Source organism: Cyrtonyx montezumae, unplaced genomic scaffold (genome assembly GCF_038088225.1).
Source record: "Cyrtonyx montezumae isolate F1298 unplaced genomic scaffold, pur_monq_1.0 scaffold_13, whole genome shotgun sequence".
Lineage (NCBI taxonomy): Eukaryota > Metazoa > Chordata > Aves > Galliformes > Odontophoridae > Cyrtonyx > Cyrtonyx montezumae.
Window position 1 is genome coordinate 31825371 of NW_027071859.1, and position 25692 is coordinate 31851062.

Below are 25692 nucleotides of genomic sequence, written 5' to 3' on the forward strand. Positions count from 1 at the left end.
TAATGTCAGATTTACTCTTTATGGCCATAGTAGCAAATGAAATAAATGTGACAGAGACTTAACCTTTTGGTGTGGCACACGCATTTTCTGACCTAAGATAGCTCTACATTTGTAAAACAGTAATGAGTCATTTCAATAGATTGGGAAAGACTTTAAAGTTGAAGTATTTCTGTGCAGTACGTCTACTGTCTGCAGACAGCTCAATTATATTCTGGGTAGTCACAGAAATCAAGCAACTCACTCCAAAAAAAAAAAAAAAAAAGGTAAAAGATTCTGTGTCCAGTGAAAAACACTGTCACTCCTGTGAAAGGCAGGTAAGCATGCAGAGCAGAGATGGACACTTCAGGGAAGCTGTACTCCTTTGCTACAATAACCTTTCATTTCAGGCAGTTTCTGCAAAGTCAGCCCTCGTGCGCATACATGTTTTGGAAGCTGAAGGAATAATTATTCCAAACAACCATATGTATGGGAACTGCTGAATCACGGCCTGAACCACTGATTGGTCACCTGAAGTGAGCACCGAGTCAGCCATGGGGGCACAGGTGGAGGTGATATACCTGTGTGAGTGGAAGGGGTGGAGCCTGGCTCCACCTCTCCCAAACCCCATTTAAGGGCTGACCACCACCAGGGAAGGATCTCTTCTCGGAGATCCCTCCCATGTGGAGTCCCCTATGAGCCTTGTCATCCTGAAGGCGAGCCATCTTCTCTTTTGTATTATTTGTATACTGTCTATATAGTACTGCTCAAAATATACCATCATCTATACTATTTCTTTGTGAAGTACCATCCTTGGGAGTTATTTACCCCACAACATAAAACTTAGATTCTCAAAAACATTATCAGTTTCACAAAATACATGAGGTATAGTAACACAAACATAGTCTTTCTTCACTCACAAGAAGGTGAACATTAATGTGGAAGTAATATACACAATAAACATACAAGTTCAACAAAAACTAGATTTTATATTTTCAAGTTGGCTTTCTAACTTTACCAGAGCAAAAGAAGGACAAAACATGCCTCAGCATCCATAACATTAAATATTTTAGAACCCTTCCTTGCTGCCAATAACTGATAAAGGTAGAATTGACTATTTAGAACTCCAACCAGCTTGATGTGACAAGACACTCTTACAATGGCATCTAAGAATGTACTGGATGTAAAAGCCAACAGTCTTCGCCTTTGATTGCATCCAGACAGAAAGAATAACACGTGCCATAGCTCATGTTGCTTTGTATTGCCAGTGGATTTTGTTTTAGATGTCACACTACTTGAAGGTTTCTGTACGCATCTGATGGAAGGGAATTTGAGAAGAGTTTTCCACATAGGTATCCGAGTTCTTCACATCTTCAGAAAGGCAACCTGTAAAAGGAAGCAAAAACATAACTGTGGTTACTCATAGCACTGCAGGTTAAAATATATATATATGTGTGTTTAATTGAAATTACATACTATAATAGTCTTTTCACTTAAAACCAAAACCTCTAATGTGATGAGAGAGAAGATGCTATATTAGAAAGCAGTTACTTTCCACCATTTGTCTGCCTAACATTTCTCTCTCTAAAGTTTCCAAACTCACTCTTCTGATGATGCAGTATACTTGCACTGAACTGAATCAACTGTAGAAGTTTCAGTGTTTAAATAAGAATGACAAAGACTTCCTGGTCTGTTCTACTCTAGAGGAAATCCAAATCGATGTATTTTTCTACTTACCTATCAAAAACTTTTTTTCTCCAAGAATAACGAAGCACAAGGAGTGTATCTTGTCTCCATACAAAGGCTATCTGTTAGCCTTCTGAAACTAGCTTAGATTAAATTTGACATATTCCCTATTTTGCTCCAAATACTAGTTTGTTTAAACAATGCTGCCCACTAATCACTTTAAGTCAATTAAAAAATATCTTAGATTTTAAAATGACCAGGAACAACTCAAAGCTTTCATCTTCATATATACATGTCCTAACTAAGGGAGTGCTGAGAAGACAAACATTTTTCTATGACTTAGAAGAGAGGAAATGAGATACCTTGTCTTTTTAGCATGCTAAGTGGACTCCTTTGTCTACCATCTATTTAGAGGAAAGGTGACCTAACAAATGTCAAAATTCTAAGGATTTCTGGATTCCTAATTCATATGTGCTTGATCACAAGCAGACAGTAGTTTCCCCTGCATGTTTTTTTTTTTTTTGTTTAGCCTTCTTGAGAAATATCAAGGTACTAACTTAGAAAGTAGTTAGCTGACTGGAGACACAATCATATGCCAGTTTTCTTATCTGACATGGAGATTGTTTTGTATACTGAACTGGGAACAAGCACCACATCTTGCAGATCGCAAGGACTGAAAAAAAGATGGGACAGATATCACCATGTGAGGACAAGAAAGAAATAAGACTACACATTACACAACTGACTCCTAAAAACTACAAAAACACAGAAGAATTGAGACACTTCTTTTTTCTTCCAAGAGCTTTTCAACTGCACTCAATTAAGTGAAGAAATTATTTATCACTTCGGATTTCCTTAACTGACAGTCAATAACCAGTCTACTTGATATTTTAAGTAAGCAATACAGGAAGCATGATCAGCCAGGACCTGAATTAAAATATAAAGTATCAGCAAGCATTTAGAGCAGAGGGTAAACAAAGATAAAACAATATTATGCTATGTCCAAAGAGTGTTTAACAGAGAGTTGTATGCCTGCTACAGAGGATGCAAAAAATCAAGCAAGTTTGAATGTATCTAAGAGGATTCTCAAAAAATCATTCGTACAAAGGATTCACATCTAAAATAACATGACTGCAAGGTGTGAATGAGATATGGTAACAGAAATTCTTGGCTAGAATGGTAAAAATCAAGTTGCATCACTTCCTGAATATCTTTTTCTACTTCAACAATCCCAGCTGTACCCCTTGAGAAAGCTGTGATGTTACTACACAGAAGGGTTTATTTACAGAGACTGGACAACAGAGAGCCACAAAAGCTTCCGTATTTCTGAATCATTCTGTTCTTCCAAAGTGGAACTAAAATTCAGAGAAAAGGATTTTTATGTAGAACGTAAATTTTCAGAAGTGCCTGGAGGCAAATCTGGCCAGTATGCAGCCAGCTGGTTAGAGTGCAAGTCTGCCGAGTTTCCCAGGAAAATCTCATCATGTTGACACGTTCTCATTGTGTGTTTTCATTCAGCTTAACCAACACATTCCAGCAGGAAGCTGCTCCAGCACAAACATTTCGGTCAGCTCAACCTAAGGTTGTTGCAAAGGCTTAAAGCTGCTCATCCTGTATGTAAATTTATCTACTAGGCAGAGATTCACAACCTCAATGACAAAATGTAAGAAGAACTGACGTGCCTGTCACCTTTCTCATTATCTACTCACTCAGATGAATGGGACAGAAATATAATTAAATGTAAATTCTTACCTATGCAGAGAAGTCATAAGTTACGCAGACTAGGAAGGAAATCTTGGCCCGAATTATGTCAGAGGCAGAACTCACACTGACTTTGACAGGGCCATAAATTTCTCCCTGCGCTGCAAGGAAGATGTCCTGATTTCAATCGAAACAACATTAAATAGCACAATGATGTTTTGGTTGTTGCTGAGTGATGGAAGTGTGCCTGGGGCTGGGCCAGCTGCTCAGCAGGGAAGAGCCACCACCTTCATGGCGTGGCAGAACCATTGAGGGGAGCAAGCAAAAGGCTGTGTTGTGTTCAGAAACCACAATAGAAGAAAAAAGTTAGTTTTTTTTTTTTTAATCTAGAAAAAACAAATACACATTGTAATACACAACATATAAAATTTTAAGCAGTGTTTTTTTTCTAACTCAAGACTAGAGGCTCTTTTTCTATGTGCTTCTGAGGTATCATTAGAATGGATATCCTTATTTAATTTGACTACTTGGTATATTTTATAATGCATGAAATGCACATATTCACTCCTTTGAGAGTATTATTTGCAACAGAATGTTTTCCTGAACCTCTGGGCTTCCCTACTGCCCAATAAAATGCAAAAATGTCAAAAGGAATCATTTGTCAGTGTCTGCATTTACATTTAATATCAACGTGAATGAAAAATGCACATTAGATCATCTGTAAAGCTGACAGAGCTGACAAAAAATGGGCTAACACATGGAAATCATAAGCTCTTTAAAAAATACCTGGAACACATGAAGATGTTCAAGGACAAAACCAAACTAAACTACATAACTTACAAAGCTCCTCCTCAACTGAAGTTTAATATGAAGCATGTAAAATACTTCGTTTATTGTAAATTCCAGACACACTTACACTGCTGTATATTCTAGATAAAGCAGTCTGGCACTGTACACTGGCTTCAAAATTATGAACCTACGGGTTGGGCAAGTGGGAGTTAAGATGTTCTGTTTTAGACACTGTGCTCTCTCAGCTTTCTCAGTTAAATGTAAAATATCAAGCTTAAGCATTCTCCGTGGGAATGATGCTGAGAATTTGGGAAAACCAACTTGACAGTGTGCTCTTACATGGACAAACACTGCAACAGGCTGAAAGCTACCAAAACAGAGGCTGATAATGTTCTTTTCTCAGTAGGAAAAGGTAGATACAGGGCAATAGGTTTCAGTCATTCTGAATCTTTCTCATAACATTTAATTTTATGGAACATTTCATCAAAATATTTTCCTGATTTCGTATGACAAAAATCCAACAGAAAACAACAGTGGGGCATCCAGTTACAGAATCAAACCCTAAGGAGTAACAAGTAAAAGAAGAAAGTTACAACTTCACAAAATACTTGAACAGCTCTGGAGTCCTGATGAACTAGGGAGATAAAAAGAGGGCAGTTCTAGATGGCAGAAGCTGCTGGAAAGAAATGTGCACTACCCAAGAATGGTAACACTGGGCAAATGGGCAAAGCAGATGACTGGTGTAAGAGAAGCAGAAGCACGACTAGAGACAGCAAAACAATACATTTTAAAGAAATGCAATCTGCAAATCCAGTGCATACAATCTGTTTTGTGGAGCTGACAATAGACAGAGGATATGTAGCAATAGAAGAAATTTATTTTCTCAGCTAGGCAAAGTAGTTCAATCTCACACAAGTTTAAAACTGTTCTTATGTTTGTATTCCCTTTAGAGGAAAGAAACCAAGTGAACAGTGCAAAAAAATAGATCATTTTTTATGACCATAAAATTCGAGAGCACAGAATTTTTAACACCTATGTCTCTTCCAATAATTAAACAAAAGTAGATACACAACAGAATTTCATTTCAGTGTAAGAGAGGAAACCGTACAGACGTCACTCCAAAAGTAATGCCTCCTATTTATTTCCATGGAAACTACAACACATACAAACAGCACAATAGCACCACTGGATAGAATAAACTCTCAGCTATAAAACACTATTTTCCAATGTAATCACCACCATTAGCCATGAATTTTCACCAGTGATGAACAACAGTCTGCATGCCACACTTGTAGCTATCTGCAGCAGTGGAGGTGACCCACAGTTACCACTGCTGAAACACACCACCCACCACATCACTGTGCTCACATCCCATCAGGTCTCCATAATCATTATGCAAGCATCAATGAACATCAAAGGGGTGACATTTTTTTCTGCACAGAGGAATGTGATGCCACACGTTTACTTCATCTGCACTTCCATGTCAGCCACCACTGCACCAGACTGCCCAGCTGCTGCCATCTGTCACACAGCAACAACATGTAACAGCATACAGTTGGGAAGGCTGAGCTGCCATACCACTAGCATTGCCTCTGCAACTGTGGGCCAACATAATGAAATAGGAGGTATTAATTTCAGACCAGTCCTTGTACTTCTGTCTACGCCTACTTAATTAGAAAGGAAAACAGTGAAAAGAAAGTAGTTACATATGTTTCAGTTTCAGAAGATAATAACCTGATACACTTATGAGTCCTTTCTGAAATATAACTGTTCCATTTTCTCTTTCCCTCTGTACACCAAACAATAAAAAGCTACCACCAGGCTCCAGTCTGAGCATTAAATGTGTAAAATACATTTCATGTTAATTATTTCTCTTGAACATTAGACCCATTTTTAAACACTACCACACAGGGTTCATAATACCACAGCTTGCTTTAGAAGAAGGCAACTTATATGGTTACCCTAAATCTTACCAACAGCGGGCGGATAATCCGTACATAAACAAATTCCCATGCTTTGGTCCTGCACAGGATCTAGTGTGAAATCAAGCGCAACTGAATGACTGCAGAGGAAACTCTGATTACATGCCAACGAAGCTATGGCCTGCAATCAACATCAAATGCTGTATTCATTACCACTCAAAATTGACAGGTAACTCCATTCACATACGCACAGGAACTGAAAAAATCTTTCCTGAGAGGAAGTGGACAGATCTCTGTTCCTTAGACACAAGGACAGAAGCAATTAACTTCACAGGTTCAGTATCCCTCTGCTGCAGTTCCTCTCCATGCATAATACCGTTTCAAGCTTTCTATTCAGTGTTTGGTAAAATTGGACTGGTAAGTTAAACTCTGGTCTGTGCTAACCTCAGTGACTTATCCTAGAAACAAGAAAGTAAGGGCCCACAGAGACAATTCTGCTGGCAGACCGCAGGGGACAGACTAAGCTCTACTTGGAACAACAGTGAAAAGCTGAGAATAGCATTTTCTTCCACAGGTGCAGCTGGATTTGGAAGATAACACACACTCAAAGCCTCAGACCAAAGCCTAATTCACATACAGATTTGCAATGCCACAAAAGCTAGCACAAAGTGTTACGGTTTAAGCCTCAGTTATTACAGCTAATGCAACTGCTTGGGTGGCTGCAATTACAGCTATAATCAAGATGCTCTGTACATAGAATACATGCTTACCTCGAAACAAGAATCAGAAAGAGCAAACTACATGCATTGTGAGTACAGCTGAGTCCACATGTATTACCAAACCCCTGTATTTAATAACACACCAGTACAACTATAACAATAACATAGATAAACACATAGAGAAGGCCATTATCCTGCCTGATTCATCTCAGTGCTGTAAAAGAAAGATGGATCAAAGGGTTGGAGAATTAAAGCACCCATACCATGCACTAGTCACAGCTCTACAAATATCTTGTTTCTGGTAAACTAAACTCAAAATAAGTCTGGTGTTCCCATACCTGCTAAGAAGAGACAGAAGCAGTTAAAAGAATATTGCTTTCTCTGAGGCTTTCATTTTGACACCAGTTTGAATGACTTGGCTTGAAGCAGAGAGTTGAAAAAGATTTGAGAGAACATTAACTGCTTTATTTGCACCTTCTCCTGCTAAATCCACATATTCATAAAAAGGCAGCTATCATTTCTAGGCTGATCACTACCAAGCCATCACATACTACCCCTATATATCTGAAGCTGCTCCTGGGAAGAACAAAGGCATTTTTAAACTCAAATCTAGGAAGGAAAAACAGCAGGAGAACAGCGCAGGAACCAGAGATGCCACTATCTTGACATTGCAGGGCTTAGCTGCCTCAAGAAGGACTCTAGTAGACTGCAAGCTCCCCACCTATACTCTAGCTATCAAGCTGCCCTCAATTACACTGCTATTTCATTCCCCTTTCGTCAACATTCAAGGCTCTGGGGGTGAGAGCTAAGCATTAAGTCACTGTGTGCCTGCTTCTCTTATGCCACCCAGGTTGCAGATGTAGAGCTGACTACTCTAAAATTTCCACCCCAGCCACTTATCACAACCTCTCAAAAATTATTGTTTCAGGTTCTCTCAGATGGTGAAATGGCTTTAAATGCCACGTAGTGAGATGTCCGGTTTGGAGTATGCCTCTCAGCATGAATAAGTGTTTTAAACAGTTCCCCTTCCCTGGCATTTATGGACTTAACAATCTGAAAAGCCAGTTTGTCCTCACAGCAGAAGAACCCACAGCCCTGAGCTGGTAATTCTTAAACACTTTACAACGAAAACAAATTCAAAACAAACTGTCAATAGAAGGATATGACTCCCTGGTAAAAGGTCACTAAAAGAATATTACAGATTGACTGAACAGATACAGTTGGACAAACAGTTTCAAATATTTCATCAAATAAGAAACTGTAAAATCTAGTGCCAGTATAAAGGCCTGCATGACCTGACATTATGCCAGATTTTTACTGAAGGCAGACACTACATAAAATATATCCAAAATGCTCCCACAGCCAAAACATGGCAGCACGTGCTGCACAGAACTATGTGGTCATGGCCATAGGGTCAACAGAAGCAGAAGTTGTGAGACTTCTATCCTGACCAGTTAAAACCCTGCAAATTGGGATGTAGGGTAAGGAGACTTTAGAGTAGAATGAATACACTTTTGCAATCCAACGCACTGACATCTATGGGGCTCAGATTTGGGTGTGAAGGACGCTTCGTGAAGGATTCTCATCTCTTTTACTCCATGGGAGTTCTAGGTTTTCACCTAGGATCACCATGGCTGGAAAAGACCTCCAATATCTTGTCCAATCATCCACCTACCTTTAATATTTCCCCATTAAATCACATCTCTTAGTACAACATCTACATGATTGTTGAATATGTCCAGGGTCAGTTCCACCACCTCCCTGGATAGTCTGTTCCAACGCCTCACCACTCTGAGAATAAATTTTTCCTAATACCCAGCCTCCCCTGGCACAACTTCAAGCCATTTCCTCACATCCTATTGCTGGTCTTATTCCTTTAGCATATATTTGCAAAGAATTTCAAAGAATTTCCACCATGCTCCTGTACGGTGGGAAAGGCACGTGGTGTGAGTCTTCATTGCAGAAAGAAAGTCATTAGGAAAATGCTACCTTGAGAAATCACTTTCTTTTTCTGTCCAAAAAGGGAAAAAAAAGCTAAAATGTAATCAGAACAGTCAAACAGAAAGGGAATTAGATTCATTAAATTTGATTTTTCATGGAATTAATTGTAACCAAAGGGTTTACTTTTGAAATATGATTTCTCAATCTGGTAATGCCCTTTCAAGGTTTACAAAATAAGCATGCATTCTTTCACTTAATCTCTCCTAAAAGTATTGCTTATAAGAATGAAGCTTGATTTGTGACAGAGATAAATAAGGAAAAAAACACAAGAGATTCCTGTGAAATCTATGCATGTGCACTGCATCCTACCTTCCAGCTAATATGACAGTTGCATGTTGAAACCTGCCCGAGGGAGGGCAATCTTAGAGAGAAATCTATAAGCAGCTGCAAAAAAAAAAAAAAAAAAAAAAAAAAAAGAGAAAGGAAAGGAGGAGAAGGGGGAAGGGAAGGGAAGGGAAGGGAAGGGAAGGGAGGGGAAGGGGGAAGGGAGGGGAAGGGGGAAGGGAGGGGAAGGGGGAAGGGAAGGGAAGGGAAGGGAAGGGAAGGGAAGGGAAGGGAAGGGAAGGGAAGGGAAGGGAAGGGAAGGGAAGGGAAGGGAAGGGAAGGGAAGGGAAGGGAAGGGAAGGGAAGGGAAGGGAAGGGAAGGGAAGGGAAGGGAAGGGAAGGGAAGGGAAGGGAAGGGAAGGGAAGGGAAGGGAAGGGAAGGGAAGGGAAGGGAAGGGAAGGGAAGGGAAGGGAAGGGAAGGGAAGGGATCTCTCTGTGTTCTAGTGTATACGAAGACAATCTTATTTTGTAGATGAAGTAGTTCTTTGCATGAAAACATTTTATGTACATAAGTGCATCAAGTGGTCAATGTTCTTTTCATTTTAGTTTAGTTTAGTTTTTTTTCTCCTTACATCACAGTATGAGAAGATCTGAAAATTCACAGCTTTATTTTATCTTTTGCCAAGCCTTCTTCAGTAGCTTGTATTACTTTTATTTCTGCTGCAGACATTACTGCTTTTGGTACCCAGCATTATTATAGATGCAGAAACTGCAATATTATTTACCTTTGTTAGCCTTAAATAGTTTCTCTATTGAATGCAAAACCACAGTGGAGGACAGAAGTTAGTACTAACATTACATTGCAGTTCAAATCCACCTAGGATACAAAACCCACAGAATTTAGGATTTTCTTAGTCAACACCAGATGATGTTCACTTTTTACTGCAGAAATTACTAAGCTGAAAATCAATCCTCAGCTAAGCAGGCAATCCAAGCAGCAGCACGTGATTTTCTGCATAAAGTGGTTACAACTGCTGTAGAAAAGACATTTGTTTAAGCACCCTCATGTATGGACAGTTGGGAGACATAGGCTAATGTAAAACAAACAAGGCACTGCAAGCTGGTGTGTAAATTTACGGCATGCCAACTATATCCTAAAACTAGACCATGTGTGATCAATACTTGGCAAACCAAACTGGTGCATATGATGCAGACCCAAAAAACTTTCTAGCCCCACGACAAAGTGTTGCAGAAGCCTGACTCAGGAAAGGCTGTGTTTGCCAATCCTTACAAGACCTGCACACTAATGCATAGCCAGCCATTCCACAACTCCAAACATACAGCATTGTTGGCTTCAGGTCAGATTCCTGAAGTCATTTCAATCAAAGAGTATGCAGCTCTCTGTAAACACAAAGATTTCTTTGCACTCTTCAGAACATGCATAGAGTGACTGGTATCATCCATATGAAAGCACAGATGCATCTTCCCCACAAAGGGAAAGGACTTTCTCTTACAGTGTCCAGCAACTGTAGCCCTTATAGTACTTAGGCAATGAGGAAAAGAGAAAAAAAAAGCATACTCTGAATACATCTTTTAAAAGAAAGGTCTAGACAGAGAGATGTATGGAATTATTTTCATGACCTTAGAACCATGAACATTGTGCCTAATTCTAGAGGGACTAAACAAGGCCAACTAAGTGGACATCATTTGAAATACAATTTTAAAATATAACCCAATAGTGATCTGTGTGCTGTAAAAATGTCTAACAGTGTCTTCAGTCACAATGACTTAAAATTTGGTACTGTGACTTGCTCCTCCAAAAGTAGAGATGAACACCTTAAACAGCCACAGAAACCTTAAATCTGAATCACACTATCATCAAATCACCTATCTCAAGTGAGCTGACAGGTACAGAGCTTCCCAAATGTGAGGTCCAAGGAGATCTGCTCACTTACATCTTTGATGAGATGCTGGTCTATCCAGATGGACAATTTTCTGGCCATTTCCATGGCTGTTGCTCGTAACTAGATACCCTTTGGTGGTACCCTCTGAATGTAATTTATTGAGTGTCCTATCTCAACCAGATATCCCATCTTCTGTATTCCAATTCTCTTATGCCTTTCAGAGAGGAAACGGCTCACAAATGTGAAGGAGAAAGACTGGTTTTATTTCATTACTACACAGTAATATGCTTGGCTGGATTCTCAGTTGGCATTTGTCTCCTTTCCTCCTCTCCTTGTCCTGTCCCTTTTAGCTATGAAGTACCATAAAACTCACTAAAAGTTTACTTTTACTCACTAAAGGAAAGTGACTTTCACATTCTCCATGACTAAAATCAGAAAAAAAATAATACAGTCTTCCTTCTTTGGTTTCAATTCTTCCTTTGCCATTAAACTAGAACTTCTGGTATTACTATCTAATATCAAAACATTCACCAAATTAACTCACACATTCTCTCTCCTCACAATCTTCCTATTTTAACCACTATCCCTAACATTTTTCTTCTTACATCCATCAATTCCTCTACTCTAAACCCACACAATACTCCTTCAGTGAGGACTCACCTTCAACTAGTGCTCAAACACTAAAGCAGGAGACAAGCACCTCGATCATACTGTTTTCCAAAAAAGGAAAAAGGGGGGAAGAGAAGAAAAGGGGGGAAGGGAAGAAAAGGGGGGAGAAAAAAAAGGGGGGGGAAGGGGAAGGAAGAGGGAAGGGAAGGGGAGGGAAAGGACCACAACAACCCACAATTATTTACATTCCTGTTTCTGCAGCAGGTAAAACCTGCGAGCTAAATTCCCTTCAGAGCCTGGCTGGAGATTCCTGTTTGTTCCCTGTGTTTCCTGACTTTGTTACTGTCTTTTTCTCTAAATAGGAGAAAAACTGTGGGCTAAGATTATTTAGATCTTAGAAGTAACACGGTGAAAAGTTAAAGAAAACAAGGAACTTAAATGGAAGCATAGGAAAAAAGGGGAGAAAGCTGGATCTCTTGCTGAAAACTGAAATGTAGACAAGTATTTACACTGCATAAAATATAAGTATTTGGTGTAGTGCACTATTGAGGCTATCGTACAAGTATCAACTGAAGAAACAAAGTGATTCAGGCTTCCTCATGCAAGCCATGATCCCAGTATAAGTGGTATAATCACGTGGCAGGACAGAGGATAGGCAAGACAAAAGCTACTAATGCTGTATGCCAATGTATTTTTGAATTCTAATTTAATGTATTTTTGAATTCTAATTTAATGAAAATGTTTCCTTCTCTCTTTGTCAGCTACCTCATAAGAGGACTCGACCCTAGACCAAGGTGCATGAGAAAACCCAACAGGAAGGAAAAGTTGATGCAATGAACTATGGAGTAGCACCAGAAGTCACTTACCCTATCTTTAAACTGTCAGGAAAAAGCCTATTGAAAACTATTGTGGCAAAGTTCTTTAAAAGTAAGCAGACAACAAAGAAACAAAGCCAACCACTTCTTAACACTCTGCCTACTGATTGCCTGGTGAGAGAAGTTCCAGTTTATTTCTGCTTTAGTCTCCAAATTGTTTCATTTATATCCCAAAAGAAAACTTGCCAAAGCCTGTAAGCTAAGTAAAGGTCTATTACCTTCGTCTCCTGCAATGTTTTAGATTTGTGATACCAAAGAAATCAGTGCACAACCTAAATAGAGTTTTTAAGAGCCTCCCCAGCAAAAGCTACGTGAGCAGAGCATTCTGTGATGCAGGATGAAGCTGCTGGTTCACCTTATCATGTATACAGCAACCGCCACAGTGCCCAGCGGGGCCATCTCCTGCATGAACATCTATTTCTTCACAGACCAAAACCAAACGCTGCTTGAAATATCATCTGAAGGACCAAGATGATGTGGGACAGAGGCAGAGAGAGCACGACAAAGAATAGATGTATTAAAGAGGCGTTCAACAATCAGTGTTTGGTTGTGTGCTCATATTTACATGGAAAAAATACGGTCCGAACAATAGATATACAATAAAACAAAAGAATGAACTGGAGGATATTAAAGGAGAACATGACACTGCTGAGTAATACTTTGAAACTCAATAGTTTGAACAGGTGTCTTCACTGGATTATCTTTTGAAAATGTTCCAGAAAGTAGCTGCATAAACTCTTTTTTCTTCCTGGCAGTTAAAACTAGAAAGAGAATAAATAAACCTCACTTCCCTGCATGAGGTATGAGAATTAATTAGTTTGTGCATATAAGGCGGTATAAAAGTATCAACTACTATTTCTATTTTTAACATCTGATTGGGACTACTGCATTCCTACCCCAGAGTTTAGATTTTGGCAAGAGATTAGGACTGAATTAAAAAGGAAACAGGTGCTTACAAGATAATATGGTGTCAATAAAAGCACTAGCCAAGAAAATGAAAGGAAAATAACGTAAATGCAGCATTCATTTGTACTTTGTGAAATACAGACACATCCAAACACATAAAATACAAATAATGAACAGATATATTAGAGAACATCTCTGCCAGATTCCTTCCTTTGATAATACAGTCAGAGCAGGGATGCCTTTCAGTTTGTGCTTGACTCCTTTACTGTAGATTCTCATGATGCTTGTTAAAAGACCACATAATCAAGTTTCACTGTTTAACACTGTCTGGGAAATAAAACTTTTCCCAAGCCTCAAAATGAAGTTTAACATCAGTAGATTTTAACCGCTAAATTCACAGAATCACAGAACTGTAGGGGTTGGAAGGGACCTCCAGACATCATGGAGTCCAACCCCCTGCCAGAGCAGCTCCCTAGCCCAGGTTGCACAGGTAGGCGTCCAGGCGGGTCTGGAACGTCTCCAAAGAAGGAGACTCCACCACCTCTCTGTGCAGCTGTGCCACTGCTCCGTCACTGCACTGGGAAGAAGTTCCCACACACATTTGTGCAGAACTTCCTATGCTTCAGTGTGTGGCCACTTCCCTTTGTCCTATCACCACACACTGCAGAGAAGAGTCCAGCCTCATCCCTTTGCCTCCCATTCCTTAGGTATTTATAGATGTGGATCAGATCCCCTCTGAGTCTTCTTTTCTTAAGGCTGATCAGACCCAGGTAAATTATTCCAGGCATTTTTACACTGAGGATCTCTGGCCTCAAAGATCCCTACAGCCATTACTGGGTCAGAATGAATTTTGTTTCTAGGGATGGAGCACATTCTTTTACCAGCCGTAGTCAGAAGAAGAGCTGAAAATAGCTGAAAATACCCATGTTGTGAATCAAACTCCTGAAAACCAATGTCTTCTCAGGAAAACAAAAAGTTACTAGCCTTGAAGTTTCATAGTAAAATACAATAAATCACCATCCTTAGTCATTCTCTCACCAAAGAGCAAGGTAATTAAAAAGCTATCAACAAACTCAAATCCTTCAAGTTACATGCTTGCATTAGTATGTACTAAAAATTTCATACAACAGTAAAATAAAAAAAAAGCAATGGTTTTGAAAGGCAAGGATTTGTAGGGCAATGTTTTGCAAGTTGTATGGTGCTTACTATTATTGCCATTCTCCTGTACTGTTTCTTATAAGACTAGAATAGCAAGCTATAGGAACTCAAGAGCACTGTTGACTCTCCAGTTGGAGCTTTGAAGGAGAGCACCATAAGAATTTTAAATAGCTGTCTAGACTATACTGAGATCCCTCATGTCTTTCACCATTAAAATGTTTTCCTGTAGCCTGTGGAACTAGTGACTGAATAACGTAGTAACATAATTTGAGAATGCTAGATGTTTATGTTTCTGGTATTAAATGATTTTTGCATTTTTAGAAGGTTTAATACAATTATCTTTCACTTTGATCTGTTTAAGATGCATCTCTTCTTAAGTATTTATTGTCAGCAGGCACCCATGAGAGAACAAGTCTATTAAATTAGCAAGACATTAAGGAAGGTTTTTAAAAGACAGACAACAAAGGATTCTCTCTTTGAAAAAATACTGAAGAAAACTACTTTGACTTGATACAAATTCACATGTCCTTTAAATTCTAATTCCTTCATCAGTAGTAACAGCAACACATAGAGGTTGAACTTAGTCCTGTATCATTGATTCTGCATATACATTTGAACAACTCTGAACAGGTCAATTCAACTCAGTTGTCCAAGAGAGGCAATTATTCATGTGATGAAGTGCCTATGGGATCCAAAGCTGGATTCATAAATGGCTTATGCATCTCTGTCACTAACAGGAATCAGATAACTCTGCAGACTTATGCTCCACTGAGACCGAATCTGAGAATTTTGATAAATGTACCAGCCAGTTATCTTTTTTAAAACAACTGGATGAAAATTAATTGGTCTACCAAAATGAGAACTCTTGCAAGGAGCTGAAGAGATTTTAAGGTGAAGTTTGACTAACTTCAGAGGCAATAGCAGGAGACTACACTTGATAACACATAAGAGTTCCACATAGTCCTTGCTATAAACTGCACCAACTCTTGCAGCTCTCTAGGATAAGACCCGATCACCAAAACTAGGATAATGATTGTCTTTTCATCAGATTCTTATGCCAGCCTGTTGAAACACATTGGGAAATGCAAGATAATATTCTGCAAGCAGATACAAGATGGAAGCTTTCTCTATTATATCATACTCTGCTACTTGTGGAAATCATTTTTACATTTGAATCATTAAGGAAGATAGTTAAATGATCCTGTTTATTTTTCCAGATCTCCAAGCAATGGTATTTGTCCTCTCCAAAGATCTGCTAAATGGCGAGTTCATGCCTTTCGGGAGGTAAAAACTAAAAGCTAAAATTAACAGAAGAAAAAGAAAATAAACAAAATCACGCATTTGCATGTATTAACCAAAGACAAGAAATCCACCTCCCAAGAAAAGCCTCAAAGTTGGATTTCTGAAGTTGTGCACAAATTCATCAACACCACTGTGCACCCTTTCGTCCTTCATCATTTCAAAAAGGAGTGCAACTGCACTTAAGCAGAGGATTGTGTGTTCATCATATTCCACAAGTAATACTTGCACTGTGACAGAACCAAAGGCTTCAAGAACAAAATTACAGTTAGTAATAGCTGCTTCCTTTCACAGACAATTTACACTGCCCACAAACAAACTACTCCTCAGGTATCATCTTTTACAGCCTCTCTTTCCTTTCTACGTTTGCAATGCTTTTATTACAAAATGAAAATAATCGTCCTGGATCGTGCACCATGCTTTTAATTTTTCAGCCAAGTGCTGTGCACAGCTTTTGTCTGTAATAGTAACAGATTGCCCAAGGACACACACAGTGAGTCATGGGAAGAGTCAGGATTTCCTGGCTCTTAATCCTGCCTCAGATGAGGTCTCTCACATTACTAGTCTGAGGGGGCCAGCAGGTGCAGGGAAGAGAGGAGAAGAGATAGAATGGGAAAGAGAGAGATAGAATGGGAAAGAGATACTGTTCTTTAGATGAGCAAGACTGAAAACCAGAAAAACAAGCAAACAAAAGAAAATAAAAACACCACAGTGTCTTTCCCTGCTCAGTTTCAGATGACTGATGTAACAGTAATCACAAAATCTGCTCAAGAGCTTAAATCTTTTTTTTAATGTAATGGATGAAATAGAGGAAAAATACAAACAAGCAGAAAAATGACATAAAAATATAAGGCTTCTTAAAACAGAAATAAAATCAACAACTTGCACAACAATCAAGGAACCAGAGGGGGAAGGAATTTACATGTTGTCAAGATGAGGAGATGCAGGAAGCTCATTCCTCTGAGATAACTGTGCAGCAGTAATAGCGTGTAACCCCAAAATGGTGAAAAAATCTGGGGTGCATGATCACAGTAGTGGTTGACATGACTAAACTGTCTCACAGCTTTTTTGAACACAATTTGAAACCATTCTGCAGGCTACACCAGTCTACTAAACTGCAGAAGCCAATTCCCCCAAGGCCACCTACAATTAGTGAGAGCTGAGGAACATTCAAGAGACAAATATAGATCATGCAGAGGTGATGCATCAGCAGCCTGCAAATAATTAATACCCATCCTAATAATGCCACCTACTCCAAACAACTGTGCAACAGTTTACAAGACCCGTAACGTCACAAAGGAGTAGGAAAACCATTTTTCATCCCCACAAAAGTAGGTCACCCATCATATTCTGAAGAAGAATCCAAGCAAAAAACAAATGGGTTTTGAGGCAAGTTGTGCTTATTTCTCAAAGCAAAGCACAGCTCACACGTGGACCTCAGCAGCACTCTGGCTAACTGGCTGAAGTGAGCCCCTTTTCAAAATAAAATGGAGTTGTGCTGGTAAAAGACATAACTGTATGGAATATTTAGGAGCTGCTTGTCTCAGTGGGTGGGATAACAAGATTATACAAAGACTACAGCCTCAGAATATAGGTAACAGGAAATTAATGCATTTTATTACTCTGCATGTAACTCATGTACTCTCATTTAACCCACAATGGAGTGATCTAGAGCAACATCCAACAGGTACAGTCAGTCCTATTATCGTGGGAATGCAAATGGTGTCCCTGCACACCCCCAGTTATATAATTACATGCAACAACAGCTACTGCAATAATCAGGAAACTAATTTAGCAGAGGATGAGAAGCAAGTATTTTGAGTTTTGGATGGAGTGGTGTGGAGCCAGGAGTTAGACTTGATGATCCTTGTATGCTCCTTTCCTTGTGATTCAGGATATTCTTTGATTCAAAGTGAGCCAGGAGTCGCTTCTGTCAAAACTCTGAGACAGGCACAAGCAAAAAGTCAGAACTGCAGCAGCTTGAACATCACCAGAAGCACTGCTGAGAAAGGAAACTCAGAAAAGGCTGAAGTACTGAACACCTATGCCTCAGTTTTTTCTGGTAAGAGTGGCCTTTAAGAATCCCAAGCCCTTGAGATCAGTGGGAAAGCCTGCGACAAGAAGATTTAGCATTGGTGAAGGAGGACCAGGTTGCAGAACACTTAAACCATGTGGACATAGATCTGCTTTAGGAAAAGCATCAGTAGCGGTCTGACAGAGGCGATGCTTCCTCTCAAGTCAACTCTGAGGTCACATCTGGAATAAAGTTCTGAGCTCCCAGTACACAAAAGGTCATGAGAATGATCAAGGGCCTGGAGCACCTCTGCCAATGGAGGTAAGACACTTCAGCCTGGAGAAGAGATCTCCGGGGGGGATCTCTTACGTTTCTATAAGTACCGGAAAGAATGGAATGAATGAAGAAGAGAGGTTTTTGTTTGCTTATTTTTTCTCCAACAGTGAGGTTGGCTGAACACTGGCAAACAACTGGCAAAAGTTGCCAAGTTAAGTTGCAGAGACTCCATCATTTTAATGTCTGAAACATGACTTTTCTAGAGTACCTGTGTTCTAGCTGACCCTAATTTAGCAGGTGCTTGGAGGATATGATATCAAAAGATCACTTCCAACCTCAGTGAATCTGTGCCTCATATATATTTTTGGCTCATTAGGGTCATTAAGACTGGTCATTAAGACATCCTTCAAGATGTAGCTTTCCAATGGCTCTGAATCCCTCAAAAACAGATTTTTTTCCCACTTCAGTCTATGCTCTTTTTGGGTGGATTTAGATTGACTGCAAATTCCATTTTCCTCACCAGTTATCTCCCTAAGCTTTCTTTTAGATATTGACATCTTTCCTGCACTTGAAATATGCTTTTGTCAAACAGGGAATACTTTTAAGCTATACGTTATCTTGTGGCTTTGGTTTACTCCTCCTTTCATATCCTCTTTTCTTTATATTACGTGTATGATTACTTTATATCATAGCGTGTCCTTCAAACTCATAGTTCCATGCAATCCATATTATTCTCTCCAAGCTTCCCCCGCTCCCGCCTCACCCCAACTTTGTCATTTTTTTCAGCCATTTAATTCTTTCCAGTTTTGGATGAAAATAACTATTAGACTTTACTATTATGAGACCTTTTCTTGTAGTGATAAAAATCTTATTATTCAAAACAAAGCTAGAACCATTCCTTTAAGTGAGATTTTGCATGTTCTTCTTTTTTAATTAAAAAAAAAACAAAAAACATCTTTTGGAAAACACTAATGACCTCCAAAGATAATCAGTATTTCGGCTTCTTTCTTTCTATTCCTATTCTTTTTTTTAATCCAATTTTACCATCAAGGACAAGTATATATGAACAAATTATTCAATAGTCATAGCTCCCTTGAGCTATCATTCTGGATTATTGAAGTGCAATTATCATAACACATTGGTCTGCTCTAAGACTATCAGAATGCTGTTTAAAACTCCTTCCTTAGAGCAAGACCACTAAAAAATGCTATTAAAACCTAATTTACCAGTATTATAGAAATGAATAAATTTAGCACTTCACAAAATTCAATGAATGAAAACCAGCATAAGTTAGCAGAAATGTAGACAGATGATAATTAAGAATATAGGTAGAAATAGGCAAGATCCAAAGTTGGGAATCATAGCATGATCTCAGTGAAATAACCTGAAGTTTTAAGAAACTTTATTGGTTTCGTAAGTCAAACAGCAAGAAATAGCAAAGAGTGAAACCTATATGAAAAACTTCAATTTTATTGAGTTTGCAGAGGTGAGCAGGAACAGAAGAATGGTTTGCCTCAGGTATTAACCTGACAGATAACTTGAACAAATATTTTTGTCACATTTCACCTGTTTGTGCCCCAAATTTAAACACTTTATACAAACCCTACTGCACTGCATAAACAAATTCAAAAAAGACTAGGTACATATCAATCCCCCAAATCCTTATAATCCTTGGTAAGCTAAATTAAATGAGCATGGCTGTTTGAATGCATGAAGATAATTATTTATAACATAACTGATCCTACCTACCTCTATTTAAAACAATTCATTTTTCTATAACTGAATTTTTTAAATGCTTTTCTAGTCTTTCAACCTCAGAAATAATTTTAAATATCTTTTAATCACATCACATATATACTACACAAAGTTCAGGTAAAGAAAAAATGACTTGCACTTTTCCCTTTATTTCTCTGACTGATCTTCTCTCCCCAACCATAAAATACAAACAAAGCTTGCTTAAAAGACAGATTGAAAGACAGAAGGAGAGAAAAGCACAGACCTTGAACACCAGGAATGAAATCAAATTTGTTAACTGCTAGGAGCATGAAGCATTAATGAAACAGAACTAGAAAATGTCCCCTGTATACCATTGAATATTTATTCAATGTTAATTAAATTCTTTTATTCAAAATCTATACTTACCCAAGCATAAAAATATTACATCATATCAATAACTGCAGAGTGTAAGGAAGTACTATACTATAAGCATGTTTTTCCCCATCTAGTGGAGTGAAGGCTTTTAATCATTTCTATTGTTTGAAGTGCTGAAAGAAACATAAGGGGAAAAAAAACAAACAATAAACCTCTGCATGAACCAGCAACCACAGTTATTAATTCGTCCAACAAACAGATATTGGAAACTAGCTCCAAGCATTTTCTTACAAAGTTCACATCCAAAAGTGTTAATGAGGAATTTTCAGAGAACCCACAATAATTATGTTTCTCTACAATATATTCAGCTGGCTGCTTCATTCATTTGCAGCCCAGTTCTGCACCATTGAAGCCAACAAGAGTTTTAAGATTAACCTCAATAGATTGAGGTTCTTGCCTAGAATGCTGAATTTCAGATGCATTCATGTAATATGAAACAAATTAATTAAAGCAAATCTGCAACTATTAAGGGATCATTCTCTAGCATTTTTAAGCTTACAAGATGAGAAACAGCTTCCTAAATCTTTAGATAGGCACTGACTAGAGACTATCCAATGTCCAAAATCACTAAAATTTTATTCCAATGAGAACTCTAAGTAATCTAAAGTAAGCCAGGAATTCTTACTGGGATGGCCAAAAAAATGGACTGACCGGTCACTTTTGCATAAACAAAAATGAGATGAAAATGAAAATGAGACTAAGACAATGCCTTTACACAAAAACCTTCCTGCAACTTGCAATTCCTTCAAAAATTTTTTTTTTTTTTTGTAAAAAATAAATATTATAGATTGGTTTGGGAACTACTTTGAAAAATTTAAGTAGACACTCAGTAGTTTTGCATATTACCTGACTGTAGGCTGGGAAAGAAACATAAACCAGTAGCTAAATTTTCATTCTTAGCATCTGCACCTTAGTAAAGTCTCATTACTATAACCAGTATTAGTTTTGTTACCAATCTTGACTTCTCCATTGTTTTGTGTTAGGAATGTATGCTCTGCCTTGACAAGAAGGTTTACATAAAATGTTATGCCTCAGAAGGGTTTTCTTCAGCTTCCAGGCTACGCTTAAAAATCTCTCATCCCAACATATCAAATGGCCATTTCAAATCTTGTCAGACTGTGGCCTCACCAATATCTTTGCATCTCCTAGAAGAGTTCAGAAGTACACAGCTAGAACACTTTTCCAATCCCAGTTCTCCAATAGCATCAGTGTTTGAACAGAGACATTTATGCAAAATTATTATTTACTTACACAGATAAATATCAGCTCTTGAGGGCTAGCTGTGTGGATTGATTCAGATGGATTTAACTCTGTTTGCTGTCAAATTTCTTCCTAAAGTTTCACATTAAACCCTTTAAAATGAAAAACTTATTACACCATTCATTGCTGCCAATATTAGTATGGAACACTACATGAGGGGGCTGGAATGGGTAGAAAATAAGAGGTGCAGAGGAAAGCAAAAACTTACAGAAAAGAACAGATTAAATTCTACAGGCAGTATTTAGTTACATCCTAGATATCACCTTAAAATAGAAAAAGCAGTCACTAATGGAATATATTCCCCAGGATAACCACACGGAATAGACACTCGATTAATTAAACTACTCACTAGCTACTGCTCTATAAAAATATAGCTAAAAATGTATTTTCTTCCAGCAGAAGCACAGAATGTAACCTGAATTCAGAATGCTTCTGTGTATTCAGCAGAAAGTCGATTCTACATTGTTCCAAAGAAGGATATAAAGCCAGGCTGTTCACCTCCCAGCTTGTTTTTCTACCTTATCTAGATAGATGCAGATACAATTAAACAATCCTAAGTAAATCCTTAACTAAAAGTTTTTAAGTTTCTAACCTGTAAAAAGGCATAAGTGAATTACAGGGTTGTCTCCTCATAAGTGGTACAGAAACAGTACGCAATCAAACGATTAAGTGACAAGGAAATACCACTGAAGAAAGCCTAAGTAGTCAACAAAGTAGTCCTAGAAATTAATGAGTTCTTAAAAGTGTGGCAGATGACAAATAGAATAAACCTCATAAGAAAACATCACGAAGAGTAGCAGGAAGCTCTTTGGTGAGTAGAAACAAATCTGTTAGCTTATCATACCCCATTACACAGTGGTAGCTATCTTTTTTGATACAGTAGGAATAAAAATGGAGCACCAAGAGCAGGAGAAAATCCATCTAAAACTGAATTACACAGGCAACTAGTTGTTGATAAAAAAAGAACTAGAGTTAGTGGTATAATACAGAAAGTGAGAACATCTGAACCATACAATGTTCAGCCTTTTTCAAGCTTGGATTTACCAGGCATTATGGAAAAAACTTGTAAGCTAACTGAGCAGCCCATCTAATGAGTATGAAAATGTTGTTTTAATCTTTTGTACAAGTTTGCAGGCAAGACTCTTTTCCATGAAGCCAATGTGCTTAATACTCACTTTTTCTTCTATTTTCCTGATAATTCAAGCTCACTAAAAGCAATAGAAAGAATATAGTTCTCTGACCTACTTAACCAATTCATAATATCAAAGCTCATAAAAATAAAGAAGACTGGCAACCAGTATGTTAAAACAGTCTCTTCCTCTACAGACCATGTTTTTATAATTTATGTTAATGATGTGGAAAATATTTTTGTATTTGTTTTCCATAAGGCAGAATCATTTCCTGTTTCACTTGTCAAGCTGCTGGGAGACAGATAAAGAAACATTAAGCAGAATACCTGGCAAAAGTCCAACCACCAATCACGTTCTGCCCACTCAACTCTGCCCTGTGATCTCACTTGGCTATTGCCTCTTCAGATTCCTGCAAGTTTTCCTACGTCCTCTTAAATGGTTGCCAGGTTTCACTTGAGGCAGTAACAGCTTGCTGTCAAAGGCTAACTGATTTCAGTAGGTTGTGTTAACATCCACATCTCCTTGTGCCCTTCTATTTCTTCTTCCTATAGAGTATTCTAAATCTTATTTTAGGAGCACTGTGAAAAGTATATTCTGGGACACTTCTTCACACACTCATATGTAGAATAATTTCCATTAATTCAAAAGCAGCAGAGCCACAGTACAAAAATATTTGCAGAGATTTTCTTACTGGTCAAACCAGCAAAAACTTTAGAGAAGATAGAAATAATCCTACTCTTTTTGTAGTCTGTCTGAATTTTGCTGGTTTATGTCAGTGGGAACTGCTTATTTCTTCCATTTTCCCTCATGCCCTTCCCTGTCCCTGGGCAGATAGTAATTTGACCTCCCCCTGTACCTAACATGTTCCCATTCTGGTTTTCCTAAACTCCACACCTAAAGTCTTCTACCCTAACAAGCAAGAGCTTTCAAGCACTGCCATTTGTCACCAACCATCAAACACAGATCAAAGACCCATGATTTAAGCACAGATTTAGAGCCCAGCACTCTCCTTGCTGGCACTGCAACAGAATGATGGGCTTCTATTTCTGAGAAGGGAAACCTTTCACACTGGAAGCATTACTGTCTACACCAAAAGATCCATCCCAGACTTATTTTCAACTGACAATAAAAAAAAAAAAAAAGAGCTTAACAACCCTCTTCACTTCCATCCACCATGTACTTTATCACAGTCAAGTCACTGATGCAGTTATTACGCTCTGGCTTTGCAGACGTCTGTATATTTGTCCATTTGTCTCCTTGAAGACATCATTACAATTTCCAGCTCTTTAATACACAATGCTCTTGCTCTGAGTGCCTTGGCAAGATGCCCTGCCTGCCAACATAACACTAGGATTCAGTGACATCCTCTTTCAGAATCCTCAAAATTAATCGGTGATAATATACCTATTCCAGCCTACTGCTGCAATCTCATACAGTTGATTTCATCTGTTCTTAAAGTACCTGTAAGTCTACTAAGAAGCATCCCTTTATATATCTTTCTTCAGCAGATTTCACGAACTTCTTAAGTAGCTTCAAAACTTTCATTCAGACTCATAAGGAAATGAACAGTGTGTGTCATAGCTTTCCATAACAATATCCATTCACAGCATAATAACATGAAACCTTAAGGAAAAAATTCTGTTATAAAATCATTGCTGTCCAGTGACTCAGTATGATTTCTAAAGTAATAGTTGACTGTCTGGCTCTATGCAGCTGATAACTATATTTCTCCACCTTGTTGGCTAGGAGATTGGAACTTAAGTCAATCTATTAATAATGAATTGGACACAGCTAAGACTAACTCAGATAAATTGAAGGGAAGCAGCCCAAAAGAAAGGGATTACTTAGAAACCATGTCAAACACTTGCAGCAACATTTGGCCTTAAATGGGGCAAGATATTTCTTTTGAGTTATGAGCTCATTTTTGAGTCAGAAAGGTGATGTTCTCAGTTAAGATGCAGAAATGGGCGGGCTAAAATGCATTAGACATCCCATATGAAGACTTTTACATACATAAACATGTCTATTCGACTCATTTCTTTTCGTAACACATGATAAACATTGTTTGGGAGTGTGGTGTGTTCATAAGGAACACAAACTCTGTGTCTAATAGACATTACAGACACAATTACTGGATAATTGGGACATAAGAGAACAGCTACACTTTTAGATTTCAGAACGACTTGGGAAAATAAAACCTTTCACAACAGAATCAAACTGGAAATTAAATGAGTGATATCAATCAGACCTTTTCAGTCCAAATTAGTTTCATCTTCATCCCTTTCAAGCAGTTGATAACATGGGCTGTACCAAGCTATCTAAATTGGATTCCTGTAATCAATTTTGTATTCCTGTCTAAACAACTAATGACATTTGAACACACTCTCTAAGAAAACGGCAATGAAATGTATTATCAAATGCTGACATTATACTGCGTCCCTTAGGTCTGTTTTCTCAGTACAGAATCATCACAGGAGCACCTGACTTGGAAGGGACCCTCAAAGGTCATCTAGTCTAACTCCCTTGCAATAAAGAGGGATGGATAAAGCTAGATCAGGCAGCTCAGAGCCATGTTCAGCTTGACACTGAATGTCTCCAGGAATGCGGCATCCACCACATCTCCAGACAACCCATCCCAGTGCTTCATGACTCTTACTGTAAAAAATGTTTTCCTTATATCCAGTCTAAATTTCCTCTCTTTAATTTGAAACCATTTCACCTTGTCATATCATGGCAGAGCCTGTCAAAGAGTCTGTCCTCTTCTTTCTTATAGCCCCAATTTAAATATTGAAAGGCTGCCCCCCCTGATACTTTCCCTGGTCTGAACAGCCCCAGCTGTCTCAGCCTGTCCTCACAGGAGAGGCGTTCCATCCCTTGTGGCCCTCCTCTGAATATGCTCCTACAGGGTCCATGTCTCTCCTGTACTGAGGACTCCACATCTGGATGCAGTGCTCCAGCTGAGGTCTCATCAGTGTAGAGGGGCAGAATCACCTCTCTCAACCTGCTGACTACACTACTTTGGATGCAGCACAGGGTATGGTTGGCCTTCTG

The 25692-nt window shown here is 38.5% G+C and overlaps 1 protein-coding gene across 1 annotated transcript in view; it reads right to left on the reverse strand.

Annotated features, from left to right (window-relative positions):
- Positions 1 to 840: 840 nt before the first annotated feature.
- The window catches only part of UBE3D (ubiquitin protein ligase E3D), a 71775-nt gene continuing 46923 nt past the window's right edge, over positions 841 to 25692 (reverse strand). Inside the window, exon 10 of the mRNA XM_065730962.1 lies at positions 841 to 1362. Coding sequence (XP_065587034.1) covers positions 1342 to 1362 — 21 coding nt within the window. The 3' untranslated portion in view covers positions 841 to 1341. The remainder of the gene's footprint in view (positions 1363 to 25692) is intronic.